Source organism: Meriones unguiculatus, chromosome 21 (genome assembly GCF_030254825.1).
Source record: "Meriones unguiculatus strain TT.TT164.6M chromosome 21, Bangor_MerUng_6.1, whole genome shotgun sequence".
NCBI classification, from domain to species: Eukaryota; Metazoa; Chordata; class Mammalia; order Rodentia; family Muridae; genus Meriones; species Meriones unguiculatus.
The window spans coordinates 19,038,786-19,063,640 of NC_083368.1; the positions used below are offsets into that span (position 1 = coordinate 19,038,786).

Here is a 24,855-nt window from a genome sequence, read left to right on the forward strand (position 1 = left end):
GAGCCTGGTTTAATTATCAATTGGTGTTTGGGGGCAACTTAGTATACTTGGGGTCTTGACGTAAACAACAAAACCACATATGAGAACCTGACTCCCTCGCCTTACACTCTGACACTCTGCTTAACAGGCTTCCTTCTCCTGACCCACCTCCATCCCTAGTGTTTATCTTCTAACATCTGTTTCTCAAATTTGAAGCTATTGAGAAGTTAGCATATATGATAGCTAGAAGATGAATGAATTCATGGAACACAAAGATGGCGGCCTATCTAACTCCTGTCTCCTCCATCCCACCGTCATTGCACTGACTTTTATAGAAAGTTTGTTTATTTCTGGACTTCTAGTTAAATATGTACATTAGTTCCAGTGACGTGGTTGTCACCAGTAACATGATGAGATAATTCACTTGCTAATTTTGGTGATGGTGGTGGTTTGGGGGATTGCAGGAAGGGGTGCAGTGGTTAGTCCCTTGCTTAGTTTTGTATTTAAAACACACACACACACATACACACATACACACAGGGTCCATGCTGGCCTAGAACTCATGGAAGTCTTCTAAAAAGTGCTGAGATTGCAGGTGTGAGCCACCAAGCCTGACGTATTTGCTTATTTTTTCATCTTTAAAAAAAAAAAAAAGGGACATAAAAAGCTGCAATCCAAAGATAAATCTGATTTTTTTTTCTTTTAAAATTTACTGAAAGTAACTTTACACACACACACACACACACACACATACACACACACACACACACACACACCTGGGTGCTGTGAATGGGTTTGATAAAGGAAGCATAGACATTAGTTTCTACAAACTTTCCCCTAAGAAAAGGAAATGCCATCACGATTGTGGAAAAGCGTGGCCCCACGACCCAGCAATTCCACAACCATTTTACCCATGACAAATACTACAATACTCGTATGTTCACAGCAGCGGCAATCTCGCTAGCCAAAAGGGGGAGACGATCAAGCCAGTGAATGAATAAGACTGATAAATCCCCGCGAGATTTAAGAGGCCCCGCGAGGATTTAAGAGGAAGGACGAAGTCTGACACTTGCTACAAGTGAATGGACCTTGAAAACATTAATGCTGAATGACGATAGCCAAACGCAGACCATATGTTGCATGGTCTTCTTGCTGTGGAGTGCTCAGAACGAGCAAATCCACAGAGACAGAGAGGAGGTTGGTGGTTGCCAAGGAAAAGTAAATGAAGGATTGCTGAATGGGTCTAGGGTTTCCTCTGAGGGTGAGGAAATGCCTTGGAACTAGATAGAGGTACGCAGCCCTGTCTGTGCATAAATATCACAGAACTGTGTGTTTTAAGCGGTTTGTGGTCGATTTTATGTTTCATGGGTTTTACACTGGGTCTTTTTTAACAGATTAGTTATACAGAGTATAACAGAGTATTGACAGCAGAGAGAAATCTTCACTAAGAGAGCCAGTGTTGAAAGCATAGGAAGATCAGGTGTGGTTTTCAATAACTGGTAAAATTCTGTAAGAAACAGTAATACCACTGTCAAAATAATAATAATAATAATAATAATGGAATTTTCCTGAAATGGCAAGTCTTATTTTCTTCTGTTTTCTTTTCTAAGTTGTGTTTTCTTCTTGAGTTGATACATAAATAGTAATTTGCACTGTTTATGGACCAAATGTGCTAAGTCTAAAGATGTATTGTTCTGTTGGATAACTCTGAGACCCCTGTACTTGTGTTCTAGATCTGTGCGCTTCCGTTGGTACCAGGGATTTTATCCTGCTGGCTCTCAGCCGGTCACGTGGGCCATTGACAATGTCTACATCGGTCCCCAGTGTGAAGAGATGTGCAATGGGCACGGGAGCTGCATCAATGGGACCAAGTGTATCTGTGACCCTGGCTACTCTGGTCCAACCTGTAAAATAAGCACCAAAAACCCTGATTTTCTCAAAGACGATTTTGAAGGTAATCGTTTCTGTGTAGTTTTTGGAAGAATTTCCATGTAAACCCAATCTGCGATGGAGCATTAGCCATCACATACTTTCTAACAGTTATTGTTACAACTTCCAACACATAAAAGTCCATTTCTTTCTGAATTTTATATGTTTATGCTTTTGAAATAGTGGTTAGTGAGAGAGAATAAGACTTTCCTTGAGAAATTAAAGGTTATTTTCACCACTTATTATAAAATTTATTTCATTTTCAATATATAGATTATATCATTAATACCCTGATACTACTATTGATAGAGTATGTTATACACATAAGGATCTATAAGAAGAATAAAACAAATGTCTTTAATTAATTAATTATACTTAACTTTTAACATATATCTTATTAGGTCACTGAGGGTCTTGTACTTTGTGTTTTGATCATATTCACCTCCTTCTTCCAACTCTTCTAACATCCACTAATCCACCCACTGCCCTTCCTACCCAACTTTGTGTCCTTTTCGCTTCCCCTTCAGGTTTGTGCTGCCCAGCTATTCTTGGATGTGGGGCCTTCTCCTGGGGAGTAGTCTTTTGGGGGACACGCTCTTAGAGAAGCCTGTCTCTCTCTCCCTCTACAGCTGACAATTGCCAGTAGCTCCTTGGCTAGAGTGAGACTTCATGCCCATCTCCTCCCCTCTTCACACTGGGCATGTTCAGGCCTTGTCATTGTGTTACATCTACTTCGTTTTCACCACTTTTTATACCACGTGCGCTTGCTGATTAACGACAATTGAGAGAACATGTCTAAAGGATAATCTTAGATATAAGGAACACTTTTTCAAAAATCTTATTTCCACCAACTGCTCAGGCATCCTCTCTTCCTTTTCCACGCCTCTATTTCATACCCAGACTTTGTCATCACTACAGAGAATGATAGTGTTACAACTGAGAAAAATGTAGATCCTATACCAGTGATTTCAGGGAGCATCTAAATTGTAGACACTCTTTTACCAAAGGTCGGATTAAACACTTTCATATGGCAGATGAATACAGCAGCTATCTATGTTAGTGGAATCAGAACAAAAGATTTTGTTTATTTTCCACCATTTTCTATGACTTTCAATTATTTATGTTTTTTAATAATTTTAAAATAAGAATAACAGTTTTTATTATGGTTTTAGAATACATTTCAAAACTACATTTAGGTATAAACCTACAACGAAACATTACACTGCCATGAAACATTTGAACTATTGATTTTTGCTATAATATATATGAACCTTGGAAATATACAATAAATAAAAAAAACCAGACCAAAAAAAATGCATTATTTATTCTGTTTGTTTGAAACACCCCAAATTAGCAGATCCTTGGAGGCAGCAAACAGAGCAGTTGGTTGCTGGGAATGCAGGAGAGAGGGAAGTGATCCCTTCATTGACATAAGCTTCTTTTGGGGTGAAACCTTAAAGGATTATTGGTGAAGGCTTTATATCAGAACTACCCTAAATACCTCTGGATTATTCAAGTGTAAATTGTTATTACGGTACGTGTATTTTGTGTGTTTTACCACAATGAAAAAAACAACTAAATCTAAGATTCATATCTTAGTACATTGAGAACCGGCTTTGGAAGACATTTAACACCAACTATTAAGTTGTATTTAAATTTCTGTGATTAAAAAAAAAATCAATTTTTTAAGAGATGCTTACTGAATTATTCCTCCCTAACACTGCCTCATGTTAGAAATGACAGATAAAGACACTGCGGGGGGAGGGGGGAAGTGCGGGCCCTCCCAGCCTCCCTTTCTTCTGGCCTCATTCACTTCCTGGATATGGGGCTTGCCTGGCTGAACCTTAGAAACCTGGGAGAAGACTCTCTCTGACATGTGAACCTTTACCTCAGCCAAGGCCAGAAACTTTGAAGAAGTTCATATTATAAAGAGTTCCTCCATCCCAAGATGACTTTAATGCGTGTGGCTTTGCCTTTTAAAACTACATGGCATGACACATTCATCATAGTCCTTTGAAAGTACGATATGGCTATGTTTACGGTCACGGGTAAACCACATTTTCCACTCTCTCAGGTCAACTGGAATCCGACAGATTCTTCCTAATGAGTGGTGGGAAGCCTTCCCGGAAGTGCGGGATCCTCTCCAGCGGGAACAACCTCTTCTTCAACGAAGACGGCCTGCGCATGCTGGTAACACGGGACCTGGATTTATCCCACGCCAGGTAATTGTAGCACCCAATTGTGGACGTGCAGCAGAAGCAAGGAGCTCTCCAAAACCCCGGCAAGACACAGATCACATAATTTCTAGTTCAAGACAGACGATTGTTCAGTACCTACGTCAGATGTGAAACACCTAAACAAACAAAACCTAGTGTCTGTTATTTTATAATCACGAGGCTAGAAAATGACAGTATTTAATTTACTCTAACTTCAAAAAAATAATGTTGCATCTTTTTTATCTGGCTTCTACTGACTACTTGCATTAGCACTTGAACTGTAGGGAAAATATTTGCATTTATTGTACTGACTTATTAAGAGTAGCTCAGCTGAAGTTATTCATGACTAGTTTTACCTCCATTAGGAAATTTAGTTGAGAATATTTGAAGTGTGGTCCTTAGTCTTCATAAACAACTGCATGACACTTCACTAGCCCATAAGAAATCGTTTTCTAAGTTGAGCATCATCACTCAGAAAAAAACACATTTTAAACTGGCTCAGGGGATTACATCCTGTCACAATGTGTATCCCTTGATCACTTGATGAGCCAAAACCTTCATGGCAACATATAAAATACAGTTTAACGTGTGTAAAATGCAGCCCTGACCTATTTTTGGATGAACAAGGAAATCGTGTTTATGGTTTTTAAAGTTTCACACTACTTAAAACTATATCTGAACATTCCCTCTTTCTCCTGAGTCGCTCAGTCTCTCACTTATTGATTATAAATAATATAATTCACAGAAAATACAATTCTATCTAAAATAATTTTAGAGTTACTGAAAGCAATTTTTTATTCTATCCCATTCAAATGCACATAGTTTAATTTGATATTCTTTATGTCAGGTTCTCTAATTTAGAAGTTACTAAGTTTTTCCAAATAAGTAATTCTGATATAATTTTTCTGAATATTAATTTGGTGTTTATGTTATCACTAAACTAATTTAAACATCTTTCCAATACAAGTAGATAAAATACCTAGTTTTTTCTCAGTAAGTACTGTTCTTATTTGTGTAAACATCACTAGGCACTAACAATGCATATTTTCATTAATCAAATGTTAAAAGCTGCATTATATAGCTCATCCAGTCACATGCTGTGTGAGATTTGCATATATTGACCTTAAAATGTTCGGTGGAAGCTCTCAGTGTTTTCAGGGCCATGAAATAAATAAACAGAGGTCCGGAGAATCGTGAGGAATAAATGGCTCTGTGTATGATACTGATAACATTTATTATCAGTCCTGTTATATGACTGAGTATTTGTTGGATTTGACATGAAATTTATTCTGCCTTACCCGTTAGAATAGTGCACCAGACCAGGCACCAGCAGCTTGCCTGCCAAAGATAACATGTGAGCCAGTTTTCCTTGGCACCCCAGCTGCTTGCTGCCACTCTGCCCACCTCCCTGCCAGCTAGGGAAGCTGCCACTGGCTGGCAGCCACAGCTCTCAGCGGCCAGTATATCCACAGCGAGACCTTGCAACAGAGCCTGGCACAGCCCGCCACCACCACCACCACCAACCCACACTCACGCTGCCCCTTGCCCTAGCACAAAAGACAGAAAAGAGGCCCAGGCTTAACACCAGGCTTAACACACCTTCTTCCAAAAGTAGCCTGGCCTTTTGAAAAGCAGAGCCACAGCTGCCGCATGTAAATGTGGCTCCTAAAACCAGTGGCGCCAGGTCTGTAAGGCGACCGGTAAAACGAATTTTACCTGCAATATGGCACCTGTGTTATGTATGTTCCGCTAGTTCCAAACACTGAGGCCTGGACTCCAGTTGTCTTCACTAGACAAACAACACACTCTCAGACCTGAACGGCCCTTGGATCTCTCCCAACATCTTATACCGTAGCCACGGGATGCAACGACACTCACTTTCCTCAGACTCCTTGGAAGAGAGATTCAGGACGCGAACATGAGCCAGAATTGCCATTTTTCACACTTCACATTTAATTAACTCCCATTCACATTGGAATGGGAGATGGAGCTTTGAAGTGATTGTTGTGGATGCTCACTACATCGTCATGTTTATCAAATCCACCCATTGCCCCACCCTGCGCCCCGTGCTTGCCTTTTGTTAACGGTGCGGATTTCTCTTCAAAGTAGAAGCTACAGTAAGGTCCTCTGCTGTCAGGTTTGTGCAGTTCTTCATGAGACTGGGATGTGGTAAAGGTGTTCCAGACCCCAGGAGCCAGCCCGTGCTTCTGCAGTATTCCCTCAACGGTGGTCTCTCCTGGAGTCTTCTTCAGGAGTTCCTCTTCAGCAACTCCAGCAATGTGGGCAGGTACATTGCCCTGGAAATGCCCCTGAAAGCCCGTTCGGCTTCTACACGCCTCCGCTGGTGGCAGCCATCTGAAAACGGGCACTTCTACAGCCCCTGGGTGATTGACCAGGTCAGTCTGTTCCGCATTGCCTACTTTAACTTTCATGACTTTCGAAAGCATGTTAGTCAAACCCCCCGTGCTGGTGGGAGCTCAGGCAGACAGTTGGATGACTTGCCCAAGGGTACACACCTAGATTAGATATGGTGTTTAACTCCCTTTCATTGGCCATTCTCTCAATCGCCTAAGCCTGTAAAAATAAACGGCACAACAGAAGGCCTAGGTCGAGCTCAGAGGGTGCTGCCATACGGACAGAGGGACTTTATCAAGCATGATACGAGGCTATAATTCTCCAAAAAGGAAAGCATGCAAATGAGCATCGATGCCGTATGCAGTTGTTCTGAAATCCTCTTTTCCAGCCTTTGATGCAAAATAAATAAATAAATCTCCCCCGGCATCTTTCTGAACTGCCATGAAGGATCTTCATACATAATACAGTGTATCAAACAGAACTCAGAGAACCCGCTCACAAATAATCGGGTTCATGCAAAGAATTCCAACTGAAATGCCTCGGGGTGTGACTGTCCTTAAATAGAAATTTTACATGGAAACTAATCACAGGCGAGCCAAATTTTGCTCTCCCAGCTTGGGGACATGTGCTTTCCAACGGCACAGTTTGGCCCGGGAATGGCTGTGAATGGTTTTGTCAGTCCTTTGATTTGTTTTCCGTAGCGCCGTGCCAGATGGGCAGGCAGACCACAGAAACAAGAGCATTCTGAGAGCTCCCTCACATTCTGCTAGCCATACAGCACCCGTCCCGAGCTGGCTGACAGACCAAAACAAACAAACAGAAACAAACCAAACCTTTCTGTGCGTTAAAACCAAAATTTGGGGTGTTTTGAAAATGTGTTTCAGATTCTTATCGGAGGAAATATCTCTGGCAATACAGTCTTGGAAGATGACTTCTCAACTTTGGACAGCAGAAAGTGGCTACTTCACCCGGGAGGCACCAAGATGCCTGTGTGTGGGTCCACAGGCGACGCCCTGGTCTTTATTGAAAAGGCCAGCACCCGTTACGTGGTCACCACAGACATTGCTGTCAATGAGGACTCGTTCCTACAGATAGATTTCGCTGCCTCCTGCTCAGTCACAGACTCTTGCTATGGTAAGTATTCCACACCCAGACAGAGGGACAGAAGCCTGGGGTTGTCCCTGGCTGCCTCTGCAGTAGGACTATTTGGATCCTGTGCCATAGGGGTTAGGAAGATGACGTGGTAAAGTGCCTATGAGCAAGCATGGCAACCCGAGTTCAGCTTCCCGGAATCCACAGAAAAGGCCAAGAGTGGCTGTGTATTGCTGTAGTTCTACATGGGGAATACAGAGATAGGCCAGCTCGATGGCCAGCCAGTTAGAGTAACTGGGGAGCTCCAAGCTCAGTGACAGTCCCCAAGAAGCAGTTAAGGAAAACACTCAATGTCCACCTCCAGGCTACAGACGTATATATAAACAAACATGTACATATGTGAATATACATACACACTTAAGTACTTAAACGATTATGTTAGGTATCCAAATAACACAATACATTTTAAGATCTTGAAATATTCTGGAAACTGTTTAATCTTTCTCAACAACATTACATTGTAAATAGGGTATACTTTTGAAAACATTATAGATAGACTGAGTTTGAGAAACTGGAGATGTAGTTTACTTGGAAGACTGCCTGCCAAGTATACAAAAGGCCCTGAGTTCATTCTCAGCGCCATGTAAACTGTGTGTGGTAGCACATACCTGCATCCAAGCACTCGGGAGGTGGAATCAGAAGAATACAAACTGCCATCGTTGTCCAGCGTTGGCCCTTTACCTGAACTCACAGACCCCTCGGGATTACTGAGGACCCCAGTCCTGTGCCACCGTACAGGACACTTCTAAGATGATATGGATCCTTGTTTGTTCTTCAGTCTGAGGGAATGGATATATGAAGAACTTGGTTACTTTCAAGGTTCCGTGGAACCAGCTTTTTTTATTCTTTTGATTTTGAATATTTTGAATATGATTTTGTTAGGAAGAATTCTGTGAGGTATTCCTTAAACCTCAAACATAGTTGACACTAGTTAATCGGGTGAAATGTATAAAATAAGGATGCACAAACAGAAGGCTCTATTGAGGAGACACATTCTGTTTGAAAATATGCCTCAAAAATTTAGAATCTAATAGCTAACCAAAGGAGAGTGTTCCATGGACTGAAACTGATATAAGATGCAATGAAAACTCAGAGGAGGGAGAGATGATGGAGAGCATTTAACAAAGAGCTAAGTCTCCACTGGACCTTTATGACTGGAGTGGATTTTAAGGATAGATAGATAGAGGAGCCATCCCAGACTGGGCCAGTAGCTTAAGTAAATCAAGCTCCCCTACCCACAGGAAAGCTGCAGGAGAATGAAGCATATTGGCCCTAAAACCAGAATTATACTTGATATTCCAGAGTCCTAATCCTTCAGTAACATAAGGAGTCAATGAAAATAACAAAAGAAGCTGTCCCGAGATTGACTCAGCAACACGAGAGCTAGAACTGGCCCTCATAAGCCAGTTGTGTGTGCTTCTACCACAGGCAAGCGCAGCCTCCTAGGAGGGGTACATGAGGAAAAAAATAAATGAAGGAAGGACGTGACTCAGTAGAGGTAGCTGCAAACATTAAAGGACCTTAAAGGGCAGGTACAGAGATTTGTGTTTGACAGGCTCATAGACAGGAGAGTGCAAGCAGAGAGGGGTATTGCCCTAGTATCATTTCTGTTGCTGTGATAAAACACGCTGTCAAAACTCAACTTAGTGGAGAAGGGGATTTGTTTCATCTTTCAGTTCTGGGTTACAGCCATCACTGTGGGGGAGTCAAAGCAAGAACATCAAATAGCTAATTGTATCAAACCATAGTCCAGAGCCTTAAGAAAGGAATGCATATATGCTCATTGGTCATTTCCGTGATCAGCTCTAATTTTCCACTCTTGTTTAGTTCAAGACCCTGCCTAGGGAATGGTGCTGCCCACAGTTGTCTGGTTCTTCCTCTGGTTGACAGTCTCTGAAGTCAACCTGATGCAGACAATTCCACTGAGACTTTTTTAACCAGATGATTCTAAGGTTGGCAATGAAAGCTAACCATTACAGGAGCCATGATGGGTTTTAGGGGAAGTTAGCTCTGAGAAGGTAAGTGGAAAGGAATCTTAGTAAATGTGGTATAGCAGTGATCAGTGATGGAGGCGTTGGGGAGGTCAGTGATTGAGTGCAGTAGTGGTGAAAGGGCCAGAAAGGATGAAGGAAACAGGAGACAATGAAAACAATCAAAAAGCAGCAGCGACCAGGAATGTATGACAGACTCAGCACAGAGGGTAAAAAGAGAGAGAAGAGGCAGCTTTTGGAAACGATGCCCAAATTTTACACCGAGAGAACTAGTGTCAAAGCATCCCCATTGATAAAGTTTGGTGGTTAAGAAAATTTGTTAATTTATGGGAGCAAGTTCATGTGACAGGGTTCCGTGGTCCTGTAAAAGGAGGAACTGTCCAGATTGTTCTTCACAATGTATTCAGGATCCCGTGCAGTGCCAGGCTCAGCAAGCACTGGCTAAGTGAATAAAATTAATTTTGAGACATTAAACTGGTAGATACAATTGCAGCCTTAGTATGTATATACATGTGGAATAGGAGGCCAGAAAGACATCTGGAAGAATGTTCAAAGCTTCCCTAGGAAACAGAGGAGTCAGGGTGAAAACAAGATAGAAGGCCTGGGAAAATGTCCTCAAGTAAATGAATCAGAGAGCAATCAACAATGTCTGAGGCCATAAGGAGCCACAGTCCATACCTAGCGCGCTTAAAGCAGCACGCGGTCACATGTCAGGCACACAGAATCACCGCAGGATGCTTCAAACCTGCCGGTCCCATGGCCATGGTCCGGAAGATTTAGGGAGGAGACTCTGGTCATGAAACCCAAGCATCAAGAGTTTCTCGAGGTACCCAGGGGGTTTCAGTGTGCCACCAAGACTGAAAGCCATCACCTCAAGAAAGGAGTTCATCGGGGAAGTGGGAACTGAGGCATTTGCAAAGCATTCAATAGCCAGGAAAAGAGCAATGAGGGAAGGGTGGATCTGGGGGAGGGGTGGGGCTGGAGGAGAGGCAGGAGAAACTGGTCAGGATGTAATATACAAGAGAAGAATACATTTAAAAATTAAAGAAGAGCGGTGAAGATGGGGAGAGGTCAAATGTCTGTTCTTTTAAAATTATTTTTATTTCATGTGCACTCATGTTTTGCCTGCATGTGTGTCTGTGTGTTGGATCCCCTGAAACTGGAGTTACAGACAGTTGTGAGCTGCCATGTGGGTACTGGGAATTGAACCTGGGTCATCTGGAAGAGCAGCCAGTTCTCTTAACCTCTGAGCCATCGCTCCAGCCCAAGAGGCCAAATGCTAAGAGCACAATCTGACTGCTTGCGTTCACACAAATGCCATGACTTTCAGCTAGCTCTCTTTTATGCTTCTCTGATTCCTCAGTATATTCCTTCACATAGGAGAGCAAAATACATAAGAAAAAGAGACTGTGTGATTTCTAAGGAGTGTCATCTATAAAAAGAGCAAAATTGGCAGAATTGACCAGAATTTTTGTAGGATGGTCAAAATTTGAAGGGCTGGAGAGATGGCTTAGTGGTTAACAGCACTTGCTGCTCTTCTAGAGGACTGGAGTCTGGTTCCTGGCACCTACATTGGGTGTTCACAACTGCCTGTAACTCTGATCTGACGCCTTCTTTTGGCTTTTGTGGGTACTCACCCAGACACACAGACATCCACACAAACATACAAATAGAGGCCATTAAAAAGTTTAAACTACTGCTCAAACTTTTTACTATTTAAAAAGAAATCATCAAATATATTATTGACAAAAAAGACAGAGTAAGAGGGGGACTTGTTGAGAAGAGTTTCAGTGGGAGAAGGAAGGATAAGACAGGGTAACAAGTGACCAGGACGAAAGTCCACTGTATGTACTATAAAATGCATTGCTGCCTTTTTATTCTTGGCAGTGTAGGAGGCAATAATGTCCTTGTTGTAATTCTTCTAAAAGTTTCTCGTTGTAATGAGTGATTCAGGAAAAGTAACTATCTCACTTGATCATATTTCCTTAAAAGGAGTTGTAATTTAATATTATTTATTAAAATTAGCAATAATGGTCAGGCATTGTGGTGTATGCCTTTAATCCCAGCAGTCAGATCTCTGAGTTCAAGGCCAGCCCAGTCTATGTAGTGAGTTCCAGGACTGTCAGAACTATAAACAGACAGGCAGGCAGGCAGGCAGACAGATAGCAATAATATACAGAAAGAAAAACAAAACTGAAAAATATTTCAATGTCAGAAGCATAAACCCCGGGGGAGAAATTAAACTTCCATCACGTTTCAAACCTGAGTATACACAGTAAGTTACTGTGGGTCTGCAGGCCTGTGCTCACATTGAGACTCCTACTTCCTGTTTTCAGCCATTGAACTGGAATACTCAGTGGACCTCGGGCTGTCGTGGCACCCGTTGGTGAGGGACTGCCTTCCTACCAACGTGGAGTGCAGTCGCTACCACCTGCAGCGGATCCTGGTGTCAGATACTTTCAACAAGTGGACCAGAATCACTCTGCCCCTCCCTCCTTACACCAGGTACTGCTGCTTCTGCTGCTTTCACCCCAGTGTGTGTCGGGTCTCAGCGGGACAAAGTTTAACTGCATGATGATGTGTTGCTTATTTTTGTATAAACTAAGGCTAACCTCGTAAGAAAGGAGCAAATCAGCTTTTATGGTGAAGTTGTTCTATTTTTCCCTAAATTAGGGATTTCCCTGACTTTTAATGCTAATATTTTTTTTTTTGAATGATGGCTTATACAAGAAAACATTGGCAAAAAGAAAAGAAAAGAAAAGAAAACACTGGCTGCAACAAAACAGCTTCTCCAACTTAATTTATAGATGCCGAGAACCAGCCATTTAAAACAAGACCATTGGATACAAAAAAGATTTAAATGGAATTGTTTTCTGCCATTTAAGTCACTGTCAATACAGTGTTTGTTGGTCTCATATAAATGGATATAGCAAATACATGTTTCCTAAAGCCTCTGCCTCTCAAATTTTATTTTGAGTATTGCTTTGGAATTTATCACCTGGAGAAAGGCCTTCTGTGAAAGACATCTGTCAGTGCTTAACCCACTACACCAGGGGGAAATGACTTGGCTGGAGTGAAGTACCGGTGTGAATTTACACTTCTGTGTGAGGAAAGTCGAGAACCGACTCTTCCCGGGGGAATGGTGTTCTAGGATTCCTTCACCATCTAAAGTGAGGCTAAGCCTAGGAAAGCCTTAGAATCGCTGCCATTCCTGTGCCCCGGGAGGAAAGCTGATCAGCTGCTGCCATTAACAGGGAACCAAAGCCAGCCGCATGGAGTATGAGATGAGTTATACTTTTGGCTCGTTATTGTCCTGTTGCCTCCCTACATGAAGAATGAATAAATCCTCCTAGCAGACGACCATAAAATCCCACTATTCATCTAAGACAGAACTTTTCTTGGATTATCATAAATGGAATGGTTTCTGCGTCTAATAGCCCACGGCTGCTCTACAGTTGCTGGCCCAGAGGCAGGAGACTATACTAACTATGAGCAGAGCTGCCAAGTTTAAATGAGATACGTGAGATTTTGTTGCTCATTAAAGGTATTGTCGTACATGAATTATTAAGGTGATCTTAATAAGTAACAAAAAAAAACTCCATTTAAGTCTTTATGAGTTCTATGAATTATTACCCAACTACTTGGCAGCATTTTGCAAATAAGTGACATTCTAAGATTTACTTCACCTAGTCATTATACCCTTGAGATATCTGCTGAAGAAAAGTAATTATTCCTCATATTTTAATTTATCTTTTAATTGTCTCTTGCACACAACAAGAATTTTGACCCTTTCAAATGATACATGAAAACTCTGATAAGCATTCATTTTCTCCTGTTACCATATTGAAAATACAGTTTGTTTGCTCTATTACCCCCCAGGGCTCATGTTGTACAATGGGCCTTAAAGGTGACTCTGCCTCACAACATACCCCTCTGAGTAATTCAGAAAGAAACGTGCAAGCCAGACCCGCTTGTTTGCGTGCTTTGCCATATGCCAAAGAAGCATGTGCCGGTCTCAGAGCACTGTCTCAGACACACTCTCTTTCCTGCCTCTGTTCTCAGTCCCGTGACTTTTTAAATGTGCTCTTCCCTGTCTTCAGTTAAACTGTTGGTGGTAGAACACCTGTGTTCACCATGCAAAAGGCCCTTACTTTGATCCTCATCAGAGACAGGTTGGTCAGTAGACAGGCAGGCAGACAGACAAACAGACAAGTAGTTAAGCTAACTGATGGGAGTGTGCCGAAGGGAGTGCGCCGAAGGGTCTGTGCGGCCTGCCTGACCTGAGTTTGTAGCTCTTTGCTGTATTTGCTGTTTCAGTTTTTAGCTTTTTGCTATAAACAAACCAGGCGTTGACAGCTTACAGATGCATGCTAAGTAAGTGCTAGGAGTGACGGTGACCACAGGGCAATTGGAGCTTTTCTACCTGCTTATGATACAGCTATGGAGGGTCTAAGTACTGTTGGTAATAGGAGTAAATGGAAAATGATTGCCCACAAATTGCCAATGGTCACCAGTGGCAATTGTTCACCCATTCAGTCATATATTAAAAAAAAAAAAAAATACTTCTAAGTACTTAATTGTTTACAAGGCTTTAGTACATGCTGTGTTGATCCCTATCTCTCAAAGATCTTTCAGTTGAATAGAAGCCAGAGGTATTCACCGGAGATCAGCAGCACTCAGAACTAACCATACAGTTTAGCTGTGATGCGATAGAATACTGGACCAGGCTATTCTAAGATCAGATATCACAAGGAAATATGACTTGGTCGGGAAGGCCAGAGGATACTTTCTTGAGAAGGGAGTAACTTAGGTAAGATCTGAAAGTTAACTGGGTAAAGAGTAAGGACAAGGGTGTCCCGGGGAAGGATAATGCCCTATGTCAGCAGGAAGTTGTTGGGTTTGTGTTTAGAAAGAAAAGAAAGAAAGAAAGAAAGAAAGAAAGAAAGAAAGAAAGAAAGAAAGAAAGAAAGAAAGAAAAGAAAGCAAGATGGTATCAAACCATGAAGAGCAGGGTGTATTAAATATGGGGCTTTCTTATAGGAATGCTAACAAGTCCATTAGAGTGTGAAGGAATAAGGAGGTATAGTGAGATCTGAGTTCAAAAAGCTTATTCTAACTAGAGAAACAATTATAGGGAGTAAGAGGAAAGAGCCTCAGAGAGAAGAGTGGGTGGAACAGGCTGAGAGGGCAGTGTGGATTCAAGTGTTCTCAGTGGACATAAAGGACATAAAGAGCATTGAAGACTATACCCCTGGTGAGCCTGATGATGAAGAGGACTCTGTACACCGAGGGAAAGGACGGCGTTGAAGATGGCTTCTGCTCCAGGAGCCATGTATCCAGGCATTGTGTCTTAAAACCTAAGGCACTGGTGTAGTTTTTCATCTTCATTCCCTGCCCTATACATTGGTTACGTTAGATCTCGCTGGAAACCCATCCATAAAATCAAAACAAATGAAAAGCATTCATGTAGCCTCAGGAGAGTGAGCCGATAGTAATGGCCTAACACTGTCTTCTTTCTCCGCAGAGCATATAACCTATCAGAGGAACTGAAAATGACTCATGCTATTTATAAGTTAAAACATTACTGGGGGACAGTCTAAAGTGCCATAGATGTAGAACTGAAAGTCAGAGTTAAAGTTTTGGGTAAAGATGGGCTCTCGCTTTGAAGAATTCCGTGGGTAAAGGGAAGAACATTGTAAATCACAGGATCCAGGTGAACAAGACAGGGCTGCCTGGGCTTGAGCTTTAGAGTTGTTGTTTAAAGCATAAAGACATGGGAGGAGGTGACTGGTGGAACTGGATTTATTTACAAAGAGGTCTCAAGCAAGGCAAGAGAACAAGATTCATGAAAATGCAGCTGGGGAGATAAGTCCTGCTTTGCAGTCATGGGACCTGAGTTTGATCCTCAGAACCAAGGAAAGGAAGCCAGACATGAAAGCACAGCATTGTAATCTCAGCCCTGGGGCTGGAGACAAGAAGATTTGAATTTCTAGATTCACTGGACACTCATTCCAGCCTACTTAGCAAACTCCAAGCCAATGATAGACCCTGTTTCAAAAAAACAGGCTTGAGGACTCCAAGGAAAGTTATCTGGCCTTCATTCATCTCTCTCTCTCTCTCTCTCTCTCACACACACACACACACACACACACTCTATTGCATGAGAAGACGCCCAAGTCTGAAGTTTCAAGTCTAGTGACGATGTTGTAACTAAATCCACAGTCCATAAAAGATGAGTGGAAATGGCTCACAAAGGAAGCAGTAAGAGTCAGTTGTCAAGTAAAAATGTGATTGCCGTGCAAGAAAAGATCAGTGACAGCAGCCACGGAAAAGAAAAATGTTTCAAAAACATTCCACAGGATTGGTTTGTTTGTTTGCTGTTTTACAATTGTTAGTATCAGAGCTACTAGAAAAGTTTCAGCGCTACTAGAAATAGTTTGTCTGGCCAAAGAGCCCATGGCCTTACCACTGTATCAATAATGTGCCCTTATTACTTGCCTATGAGATTTTGTCCTAGAAAATAGAATAGAATGCTGAGTGACATGGAAAATCTGAAGGAAAGGCAGGATAATGTCAAAAATCCATTACATACCCCCCCCCCGACTGAATCTGCCTTCCTCTGCATTACCAACCAGACTTAAAAATAGCAGCTAGTTCAAGTGGCCTGGGTTCTTGAAGTGTCACCTGAGAAGCAGGGAGTCACTGGAAGGGCAGGTAACTCAAATCCACTGAGAAAGGGCAGAGGGGAGTGGCCACAGGACGGCTCAGGTGAGACTTGGCTATTTTAAGTCAACTTGAAAGTGATCCATTCCTACTGGCCCTAATAGCCCAGCTGGTGCCATCCTCTTTAAAGATTAACTACAACACACACGTTGGAAGCTGGGTGCTTTAGCCACAGAAGGGAAGCGATTAAAAATCTGTGGGAAGTTAAAAGGAAAAAACGAGAAGCACAAGAAAGAACAAGTATATGGAAGGACAGAGATGGTGGTGAGAGGGCAAAAGCAAAATAAGTCTAGAAAGGAAGGCTGCTCTTCAGTGACATCACCACAAACAACCAGTGAAGAAAACAGAACCAAACCAGTAAGCTTAGCATTTAACTGTAAATATCTAAAAGAGTCATGAGTTAGTTCATTTTGCTAAAGAGTTATTCTTACAGCTGCCTGGATACCCCTTATTTCTGTCCATGGTTATTCCAGTACAACGTTATCTTTCTAGAGGCTTCATTTGCAAGCATTCATATAACTGAACAGCCTACTCCAAATCTTAAAACTAGCCAGAGATGTCTTACATGTCGTCTTTTCCTGTGTTATTTGATACTTGGAGTGTCACTGCTGTGGTTCTACTGTTTGTTGATAGTTCCTTGGGTCCACAAAACATAGGGATGTTATATAAGCCACAGTACCGCTGAATCCCCCTTACTAAATACATTGCTACTTTGGCATTCATGTTAAACAGGTTAAACCTATGTCCATGTGTTCTATAGTAGAGGCACAGCTGTCTCTGAGCCATATGGAGTGCCAACTTACTACCATACATATATACATATGTGTATACACATATATACATATATGTGAATTATTAAGATTGCGTTCACAGCTAAATATAATCATCTTCCATTGGAAAGATAAGTTGTAAACTATCAGAAATGCCATATATCCAATAACTGGTCCAGTGGATTGAGGCCCTCTGTGGATTTATTCAAAACATTATAGTTTTTATCATTGCTTTCTGTGATTTTTTTTAGCACAGTTGATTTTTAAAGTTATTTTGCTTTAAAATGAGACCCATTCCCTTTTATTTTTAATTCTGAAATTAAAATTTCCTGTGCTTTTGAAGGGATTTTTGTTGGCTTATATTCTACTTATTTAAAAGGCAAATATACAACATTAAAGAAAATCATATCCCAGAATCCCAGGTACTGATTGGTTGGTCTCCCTGCACTACCAACATTGGTCCGGAAGTAGCCTCACTTTCTCCTAACCCCATGCTACTTTGAAGCAAATTCGAGACATCGTAGCCTTTCAAGTGCAAATATTTCAGTGCATGTCGCTAGAAGAGCAGAACATTTAAGAAAAGCTGTGCTGCAATTATCACAGCTGAAGATGGCAATTTCTAGTTCAGAATCTTCTCACTCTTCATGACTCAGATTTCCTCATCTCACAAAGCGTGTCATAAAGATTTTGCAAGTCAGTATCCAAATCAGGATAATTGGTGAAAATGTCTCTTAAGCCTCCTTTAACTTCTGGCTCTGTTGCTCCTCTTTGTAGGCTGGACAGAGAGTGTATACTAATACTCTGATAAGTCAAGTGATCCTTGCCTTACCACACAGGTGTCTTCGTGAAGTGGTGTGTGGCTTGGGTCACTGCCCCTCGCTTGCCATCTTCATCAGCAAGTTAACACTCAGCTTGGGTACTCTGTGTATCTCTTTGAGAGCAAAAGTGATGTCTGGTAAGACAAGAGCAGAAACACTGAAAGGGCTGGCTTTGGCTTCTTTCAAAGTTCTTATCATGATGACGACAAGGAAGTCTTCATGGTAAATGGAGTCAGTCGTTCTGCAGAATCTAAGAGTATGAATTATGTACTAAAACCTGTTAGAAAGGTGTGGCCACATCACGGGGGAAGTGCATAGTGTGGCCATGAACAGGAAATGTGTCGCCTGTAGGAACATAGTAAGCTTTAGCGGTGGATATTTACTAGCCTACACTTTTGAAGCACCTTCAGCATGTTGATGGGGAGGAAACGGTATAAATTTAGAAAATGATCAAAAGGAGAGAGTTCAAGGGTATGTAAAAATAAGAAATTTGCTCTGGGGCCCTTTTTCCTCTGACTCTGAGAAGCAGCAGCTGGTAGCGGCCATCATTACAAGGGACCTTCAGGATGAGCAATGACACCTGCCGAGGGATGCGCCAGAGCGCTCGTAGGTCTCGGTAAACATGAACTAATTAATTTTCACAACACCCCTGTGAGTCAGGAAGCAGCATTTTCTGGGCTTTACAGATGGGAAAGTGTCAGCATGTAGACTTAAGTGATTTGGCCCCTCTCACAGTGAGGCCAGGCAGGCCTGGGAATAAGTTGTTTTACTGGAAAGGCTTAGAAGTTGCATTCTACTTTCTTATTCCCATTCTGAACTGTTACTGCCCTTTTTTCCTTTGATGAAAGTGCTTCCTCCTCCTCTTCCTCCTCCTCCTCCTCCTCCTCCTCCTCCTCCCCTCCTCCTCTTCCTCCTCTTCTTCCTCTTCTTCCTATAAAATAATAACAGATAATACATGTGCCTTTGCCTATGAGCATGTGATTACCAGATATCGCTCTTCCTAAGAATTTAAAACCATTTCATTTCAAAGGGGCTTAGAAATTGTCATATTTGACCTCCTTATTGTGTCTAAACATTTACTTGCTCATCATGAACATAGAACTCACTGGTGCCAGAGTACAAATTAGAGCACTCACTTATCTTTAGACCCATTGGCTAACTCTAGTTTTAGTACAGTCTTCACAGGGTCCCCTACTGATTCTTTTTCTGTGGAACTCGAGAGAGTGGCACAGACTGAAAAAGGCCGGGTTGGAAGTTGCCACAAAGGCTGTCACCTCCAGCAATTCATCTGGCTCTTAAATCTCCTGTTCGGAGGCTGCCCAGACTGTGACTGAACAAAACCAGTGATCAAAAAGCCACCACCTGCTAGGCAGCCCGTGCCACCTCCCAGCTCTTCTCCTCTGACAGCCATCAAACTACTGTCCCTGCACGTGACCCCACTTCCTCTTCATCCACCCTGCAAGGAGGCTTTTATTTGCTTTTGCTAGGAATCTTTATTGCTGTCAGCTTAATATTCTTTCAGAAGATGTTTATGAAATCCCAGTTATAAGTGCTACAGACAATGAGATGGCAAATAGGGAGAACAATCTAACAAAAGAAACTGCTTAAAAGTGGACAGTCCATAAGGCGACAAGGGCTTGGGTGAAAGACGTATATGATATTGGGGAACAGGGAAAGTTTACTACTTGTTATTATCTCTAAGTGCTGAGGACACAAAACAATTATTTCCTGCCTTCCAGAAAATGTGTAGTCAGAAACAAAAGACGTAATGAATATGTGCAGGTTGGCCGCATATCCGAATGCATGGTTGTGAGCTATAAAAATGTGGTGTTCCACTGTGTTACAGATGTTTCTGTATAGAAACAGAAATAGTAATGAGCCAAGTCATTTAGAAGAGCAGAGCCACCGAGCTGCAGAGCACCAGCAGGGGAGGGGAGTCACCAAGACAGCATTGCCCCTGTGAAAACCGTGGCCCCTGAATATCAGTCTCTGTCCCTGTACGGTACCATCAGTGGTACAGCAAAGGGGATCTTCCCCACGTGCTGCCTTATGGCTAAATGTGCCAGGAAGGAAACTGTGTCTCCCTGAAAAGGTGGCCAGAAGAAGGAACCACTCAGGCCCAGCTCATGGTCCAGGGAGAGCTGTTTGGGGCTTGAAGTCATTGCAGTAAGAAGTGAAGGGAAAGATCTGAGCAGAGATGCTTCTGCTGGGAGCTGGAGAGCAAGAGTGGTGGAGAAATCAGTTTGGGCCAGGATGCTCGGGGCAAGTTTGAACTAAGCCGTTTCCCAGGATGTTTGGACTAAGCCGTTTCCCAGGATGAAAATCTTCATTCTAGCCTTGTTCTTCTTTTTTTAATTATTTTTATTATTGAATAAATTCTATGTATTTTCAATTAGAAAATATGACTCTTGCTGTTATTTCATCTTTTTCCCTTCCTGAAATGGACAGTCTCCAATCAAAACATTAAGTCTGTTAGTATAAAATAACAATGGTTCAAATGAACGCAAATTATTTCCTCTTCAAGTTTTTCATGTTTGCATGGGTCCTGGGTATTGTCTGGATTTTACTGCCACCTAGCGCCTCTGAATGTGTGTGTCTGTGGTGCCTAACAAGCTGCTCTCCCCGCTGTGGAAGAGGAGGGATACCTCTGCTTCTGGGGTGGAGAACTTCTGAGCTACTTTTACTTATCTCACTTTTTTAATCAACGTAAAAGAAGCCTGACCTTATTTATTATCCCCTCTCCAGGCAATCATCTTGGGCCTCATTGCTCTCTCTGTTTTACGGTTATCAGGAAAATTCCTCAGGGATGCCGAGTGAGGTGGATGCATGTGCCACTACACAAAAGCATCTTGCCCTAGAGAGCGGGGGGGGGGGGGGGGGGGGAGGGAGGGGGAGGGGGAGCATGAAACTCATCGCACATTCTGTCCTCAAGTTAAAGGCAGAAGGGTTACAGCTGCTCAAGGACAGGCATCCTCCCGCTTACGGCCCTGAGTCTCTGCACAATGGTTTCCATGCAAAACGCAGGCCTTTATTGTTCCCTTGAGGCCTCCGGCTTTAGGATTAGATTTTAGCCTCTGATATACTCTTCCCTTACAGAACCCAGGACGATCCCTGGGGCAAAATGCGTGCTGAATCTATTTGTTCGGCTTAGTTCTGTTAACCGGAGGTTTGTATGGGATCTCGCAATAACGAATGTTGTTTTCAAACCAGGACTGGGAGTGTGCGCTTTTGTGCTTTGCTCTTCGAGCTGACTGGGATACACTTTCTTTTCCACTGCCTTCTTCATCGTAAATCTCGTCTTCTCCCAAGGTCTCAAGCCACGCGTTTCCGCTGGCATCAACCAGCGCCTTTCGACAAGCAGCAGACGTGGGCAATAGATAATGTCTATATCGGCGACGGCTGTCTAGACATGTGCAGTGGCCACGGGAGGTGTGTCCAGGGAAGCTGTGTGTAAGTGGGAACGTTTCTTCCGTCTAAAGAGCTTGATTCACACTGCATCCTGGGGGTCTCTAAAACTGGCTTCTTCCTCACTCCCAAGTCCCCTCAGCTTTTGCACTGTCCTGAAATAGAATGTTGAGCTAACAGTGGAACTGGTGACAGTTACAACTACATTCTTACTGAGTGACCGGCACCGGAAGAACAGCTACCCTGTCAGGAGGAAGCTGGATAATTGGCTGTATTCATTTTTCTTCTGTGTCTGTGCCTTGATAAAGAAAGGTTTCAGGAATTCAGTATATTCTCACCCAAAATAATATATCACATTCAAAGTCTGGAGAGAAGTAAGTGAATGCATTTATTGGGGGCTTAGTGGATAATGCTCCTGTTGTTTGCAAAATAAAGTATAAGCATGTCTGGTCGATTTAGCACGCATATTTGACACAGAACCCGCTATATCATTCTCATAGATCTTTAGCATCTCTGGGAGAATCTGCGTTTAAAGCATTTGGATGGATGTGCGTGCGTGCGCGCGTGCGTGCGTGTACACACACGTAACCGCAGCCTTTGAGCTTCGCTTTCTAAGAGTGTGCTGTTTGATTGGTTAGCACGTGATCGTTTAGAGAGAGTTCATATGCTCCCTCCACTAATCTCCACACACTTGGGAAATCTGGCCCTGCTTAATGGCTGTATCCCATATCCAGGACAACTCTGAAGGGCCCTGGGAAGCCTCCCAGTCCTGTCCTGAACAGAGAGCTAAGAACTCAGGCGCGGCAGCGGTTATTTGAAGCATTGTCTCCTGTTTAGCACACACCCACCTGGCTCCTAACTGGCCGGAAGTTTCCGTTAAAAAGAGCAATTTCATATATTGCTATCACCCAGCAGTTGGGTTTGGCAGCTGCAGTCCTACAGGCTGTCCAGGGCTGTTCACCTGAGTCAGGACTTCAGTACACTGTTTCAAGCTGTCTCTTTTCCTCCACCTGCAACCACTAGTCAGTACTGAGGAAAGCCTGGAGGAGGTTGGTTAGCAGCCTGTCTCTAATCTCAGGCATTGTTAAGGAGGGCAGGCGATCTTTGGCAGAGCCCTGCGACTCAGTGCAGAGCCGTAACCTCTCATGATCCTAGACTAGGAAAATTGGCTTCCTTGACATGGGAACACTTAGGGCTTTCTTTGCCTTTGACTGTGCTTTTCCTTTTTCCCACACCCAGCTGCGACGAGCAGTGGGGAGGCCTGTACTGCGATGAGCCTGAAGTCTCCCTCCCTACGCAGCTCAAAGACAACTTCAACCGCGCTCCCTCCAACCAGAACTGGCTGACTGTGAACGGTGGAAAGTTGAGCACTGTGTGTGGGGCTGTGGCTTCCGGGCTGGCTCTCCACTTCAGCGGGGTAAGAACCTGGCAAACGGTTCCTTGGTTCCCCACACTCTAAGCTCCGCACAAGTCCCTCAGTCCCTTCCGATGTTTAACCAGCCAATCAAGAGACAGTCACTTCTGATGTCCATCTTCTTTGCCTTTCTGTATGGGGTTTGAGCATTTAGCCAGAGTCCTCCTTCTTTATTAGTTTCTTTATGTGTACAGATTTTAGTATATTTATCCTATATTATATATCTAATATCCACTTATGAGTGAGTATATACCCTGTATATCTTTTTGCTTCTGGGATACCTCACTTAGGATGATCTTTTCCAGTTCCCACCATTTACCTGCAAATTTCATGATTTCTTAGTTTTTTTATTGCTGCATAATATTCCATTGTGTAGATAGACCACAATTTCTGTATCCATTCCTCAGTTGAGGGGCATCTGGGTTGTTTCTAGGTTCTGGCTATTATGAATAAAGCTGCTACAAACTGAAGGAGAAAACAGGGAACAGTACAGGAGCCTGCCACAGAGAGCCTCTGAAAGGCTCTACCCTGCAGGGTATCAAAGCAGATGCTGAGACTTATGGCCAAACTTTGGGCAGAGTACAGGGAATTTTGTGAAAGAAGTAGGAAATAATAAGACCTGGAGAGGACAGGAGCTCCACAAGGAGAGCAACAGAACCAAAAAATCTGGGCACAGGGGTCTTTTCTGAGACTGATACTCCAACCCAGGACCATTGATGGAGATAACCTAAGAACCCTGCACAGATGTAGCCCATGGCAGTTCAGTGTCCAAGTGGGTTCCATAGTAATGGGAACAAGGACTGTCTCTGACATGAACTGATTGGCCTGCTCTTTGATCACCTCCCCCTGAGAGGGGAGCAGCCTTACCAGGTCACAAAGGAAGACAATGCAGCCACTCCTGATGAGACCTGATAGACTAGGATCAGAAGGAAGGAGAGGAAGACCTCCCCTATCAGTGGACTTGGAGAGGGGCATGTGTGGAAAAGAAGGAAGGAGGAAGGGATTGAAAGGGAAGGGGGAGCCACAAGGGGATACAAAGTGAATAAACTGTAATTAATAAAAATTAAAATAAAAAATGGAAAGAAAAAAAAAAAGACAGTCACACAAATCGGATAGCGATGAACGTTTCTAGGATTTTCCGACCAGAAACTTGAGACCATTTAAAGACGCAGCTTGTGTCAGCACAGGGGATGTTTAAGAACACGTTTTTAAAGGACATAAATAGATTTCCATCCTGAGAAAGGGGCATCTGTACAGTGGGGGGCGGGGGCAGGGCTCCATCTGGACGAGACTCTAATTGAAAATGCTTGAGCTCACAACACATTTGGGATAAAAAAATAAAGTCAAAAATCTTGGAAATGAGCTTCAGCCTGTCTTGAATGTATTAGCGACAACTAATCCTTTTATAAATCATTCCAGAAAGAGTAACTTGTCAGTAATTACTGAACATTTGTATTTATAGCATATTATTTTGTGAGTGGCAGAAGCAATATTGGAAAGTTTTCCTTTGGAAAACATTATAATCATTTTATTTTGCTGCCAAATTTTGCCTTTTTTTAAAGCATAATCTCTCTAGTATCATGATTAGATAGGCAAATTAATTTTTAAAAAATAACCAATTCACACTCAATTCTTTTATTAACTGTGCTCTATCAAAGAGTTTATATTTGTGTTAATGAAGTATTCATATATTATTTATATCCAATATTTTACCCAGGAATAGCAAAGTATATATCATAATTATTTTTCATAATCGACAACACTGAGACTATACGTATATTCAAGAAACTCTTCTACCTCAGGTAGAAGTGAGAGTAGCCCAGATTTCCACATATGTTCAACTAACAAATAGCTACCTATCAAGATTAATTGATAATTAATATAAATGACATTAAATTAGCTATGACTATTTAAATAAATGGTATTTGGGGGTGGGGAGAGATGGCTCAGTCAGTAAGTGCCTGCTTTACATAAAGACTCGGATCCCTAATATCCATGTAAAAATCAGGCATGGTAGCCTGTGTTACCCTAGTGCAGGGCATAGTGGTGTGTTGGGGGAGGGAGGAAGAAACAGCCAGATGTCCAGAGCTCATTGGCCAGCAA

General features: G+C 42.5%; 1 protein-coding gene across 5 annotated transcripts in view; it reads left to right on the forward strand.

Moving 5' to 3' along the window:
- Reln (reelin) overlaps positions 1 to 24,855 on the forward strand; it is a 439,480-nt gene that overhangs the window by 372,106 nt on the left and 42,519 nt on the right. For all 5 annotated transcript variants that reach the window (XM_060373778.1, XM_060373779.1, XM_060373782.1 and 2 more), the window contains exons 42-48: positions 1,713 to 1,933; positions 3,983 to 4,130; positions 6,262 to 6,520; positions 7,364 to 7,613; positions 11,959 to 12,127; positions 21,243 to 21,383; positions 22,578 to 22,755. In XM_060373778.1, the coding sequence (XP_060229761.1) occupies positions 1,713 to 1,933; positions 3,983 to 4,130; positions 6,262 to 6,520; positions 7,364 to 7,613; positions 11,959 to 12,127; positions 21,243 to 21,383; positions 22,578 to 22,755 (1,366 nt within the window). The remainder of the gene's footprint in view (positions 1 to 1,712; positions 1,934 to 3,982; positions 4,131 to 6,261; positions 6,521 to 7,363; positions 7,614 to 11,958; positions 12,128 to 21,242; positions 21,384 to 22,577; positions 22,756 to 24,855) is intronic.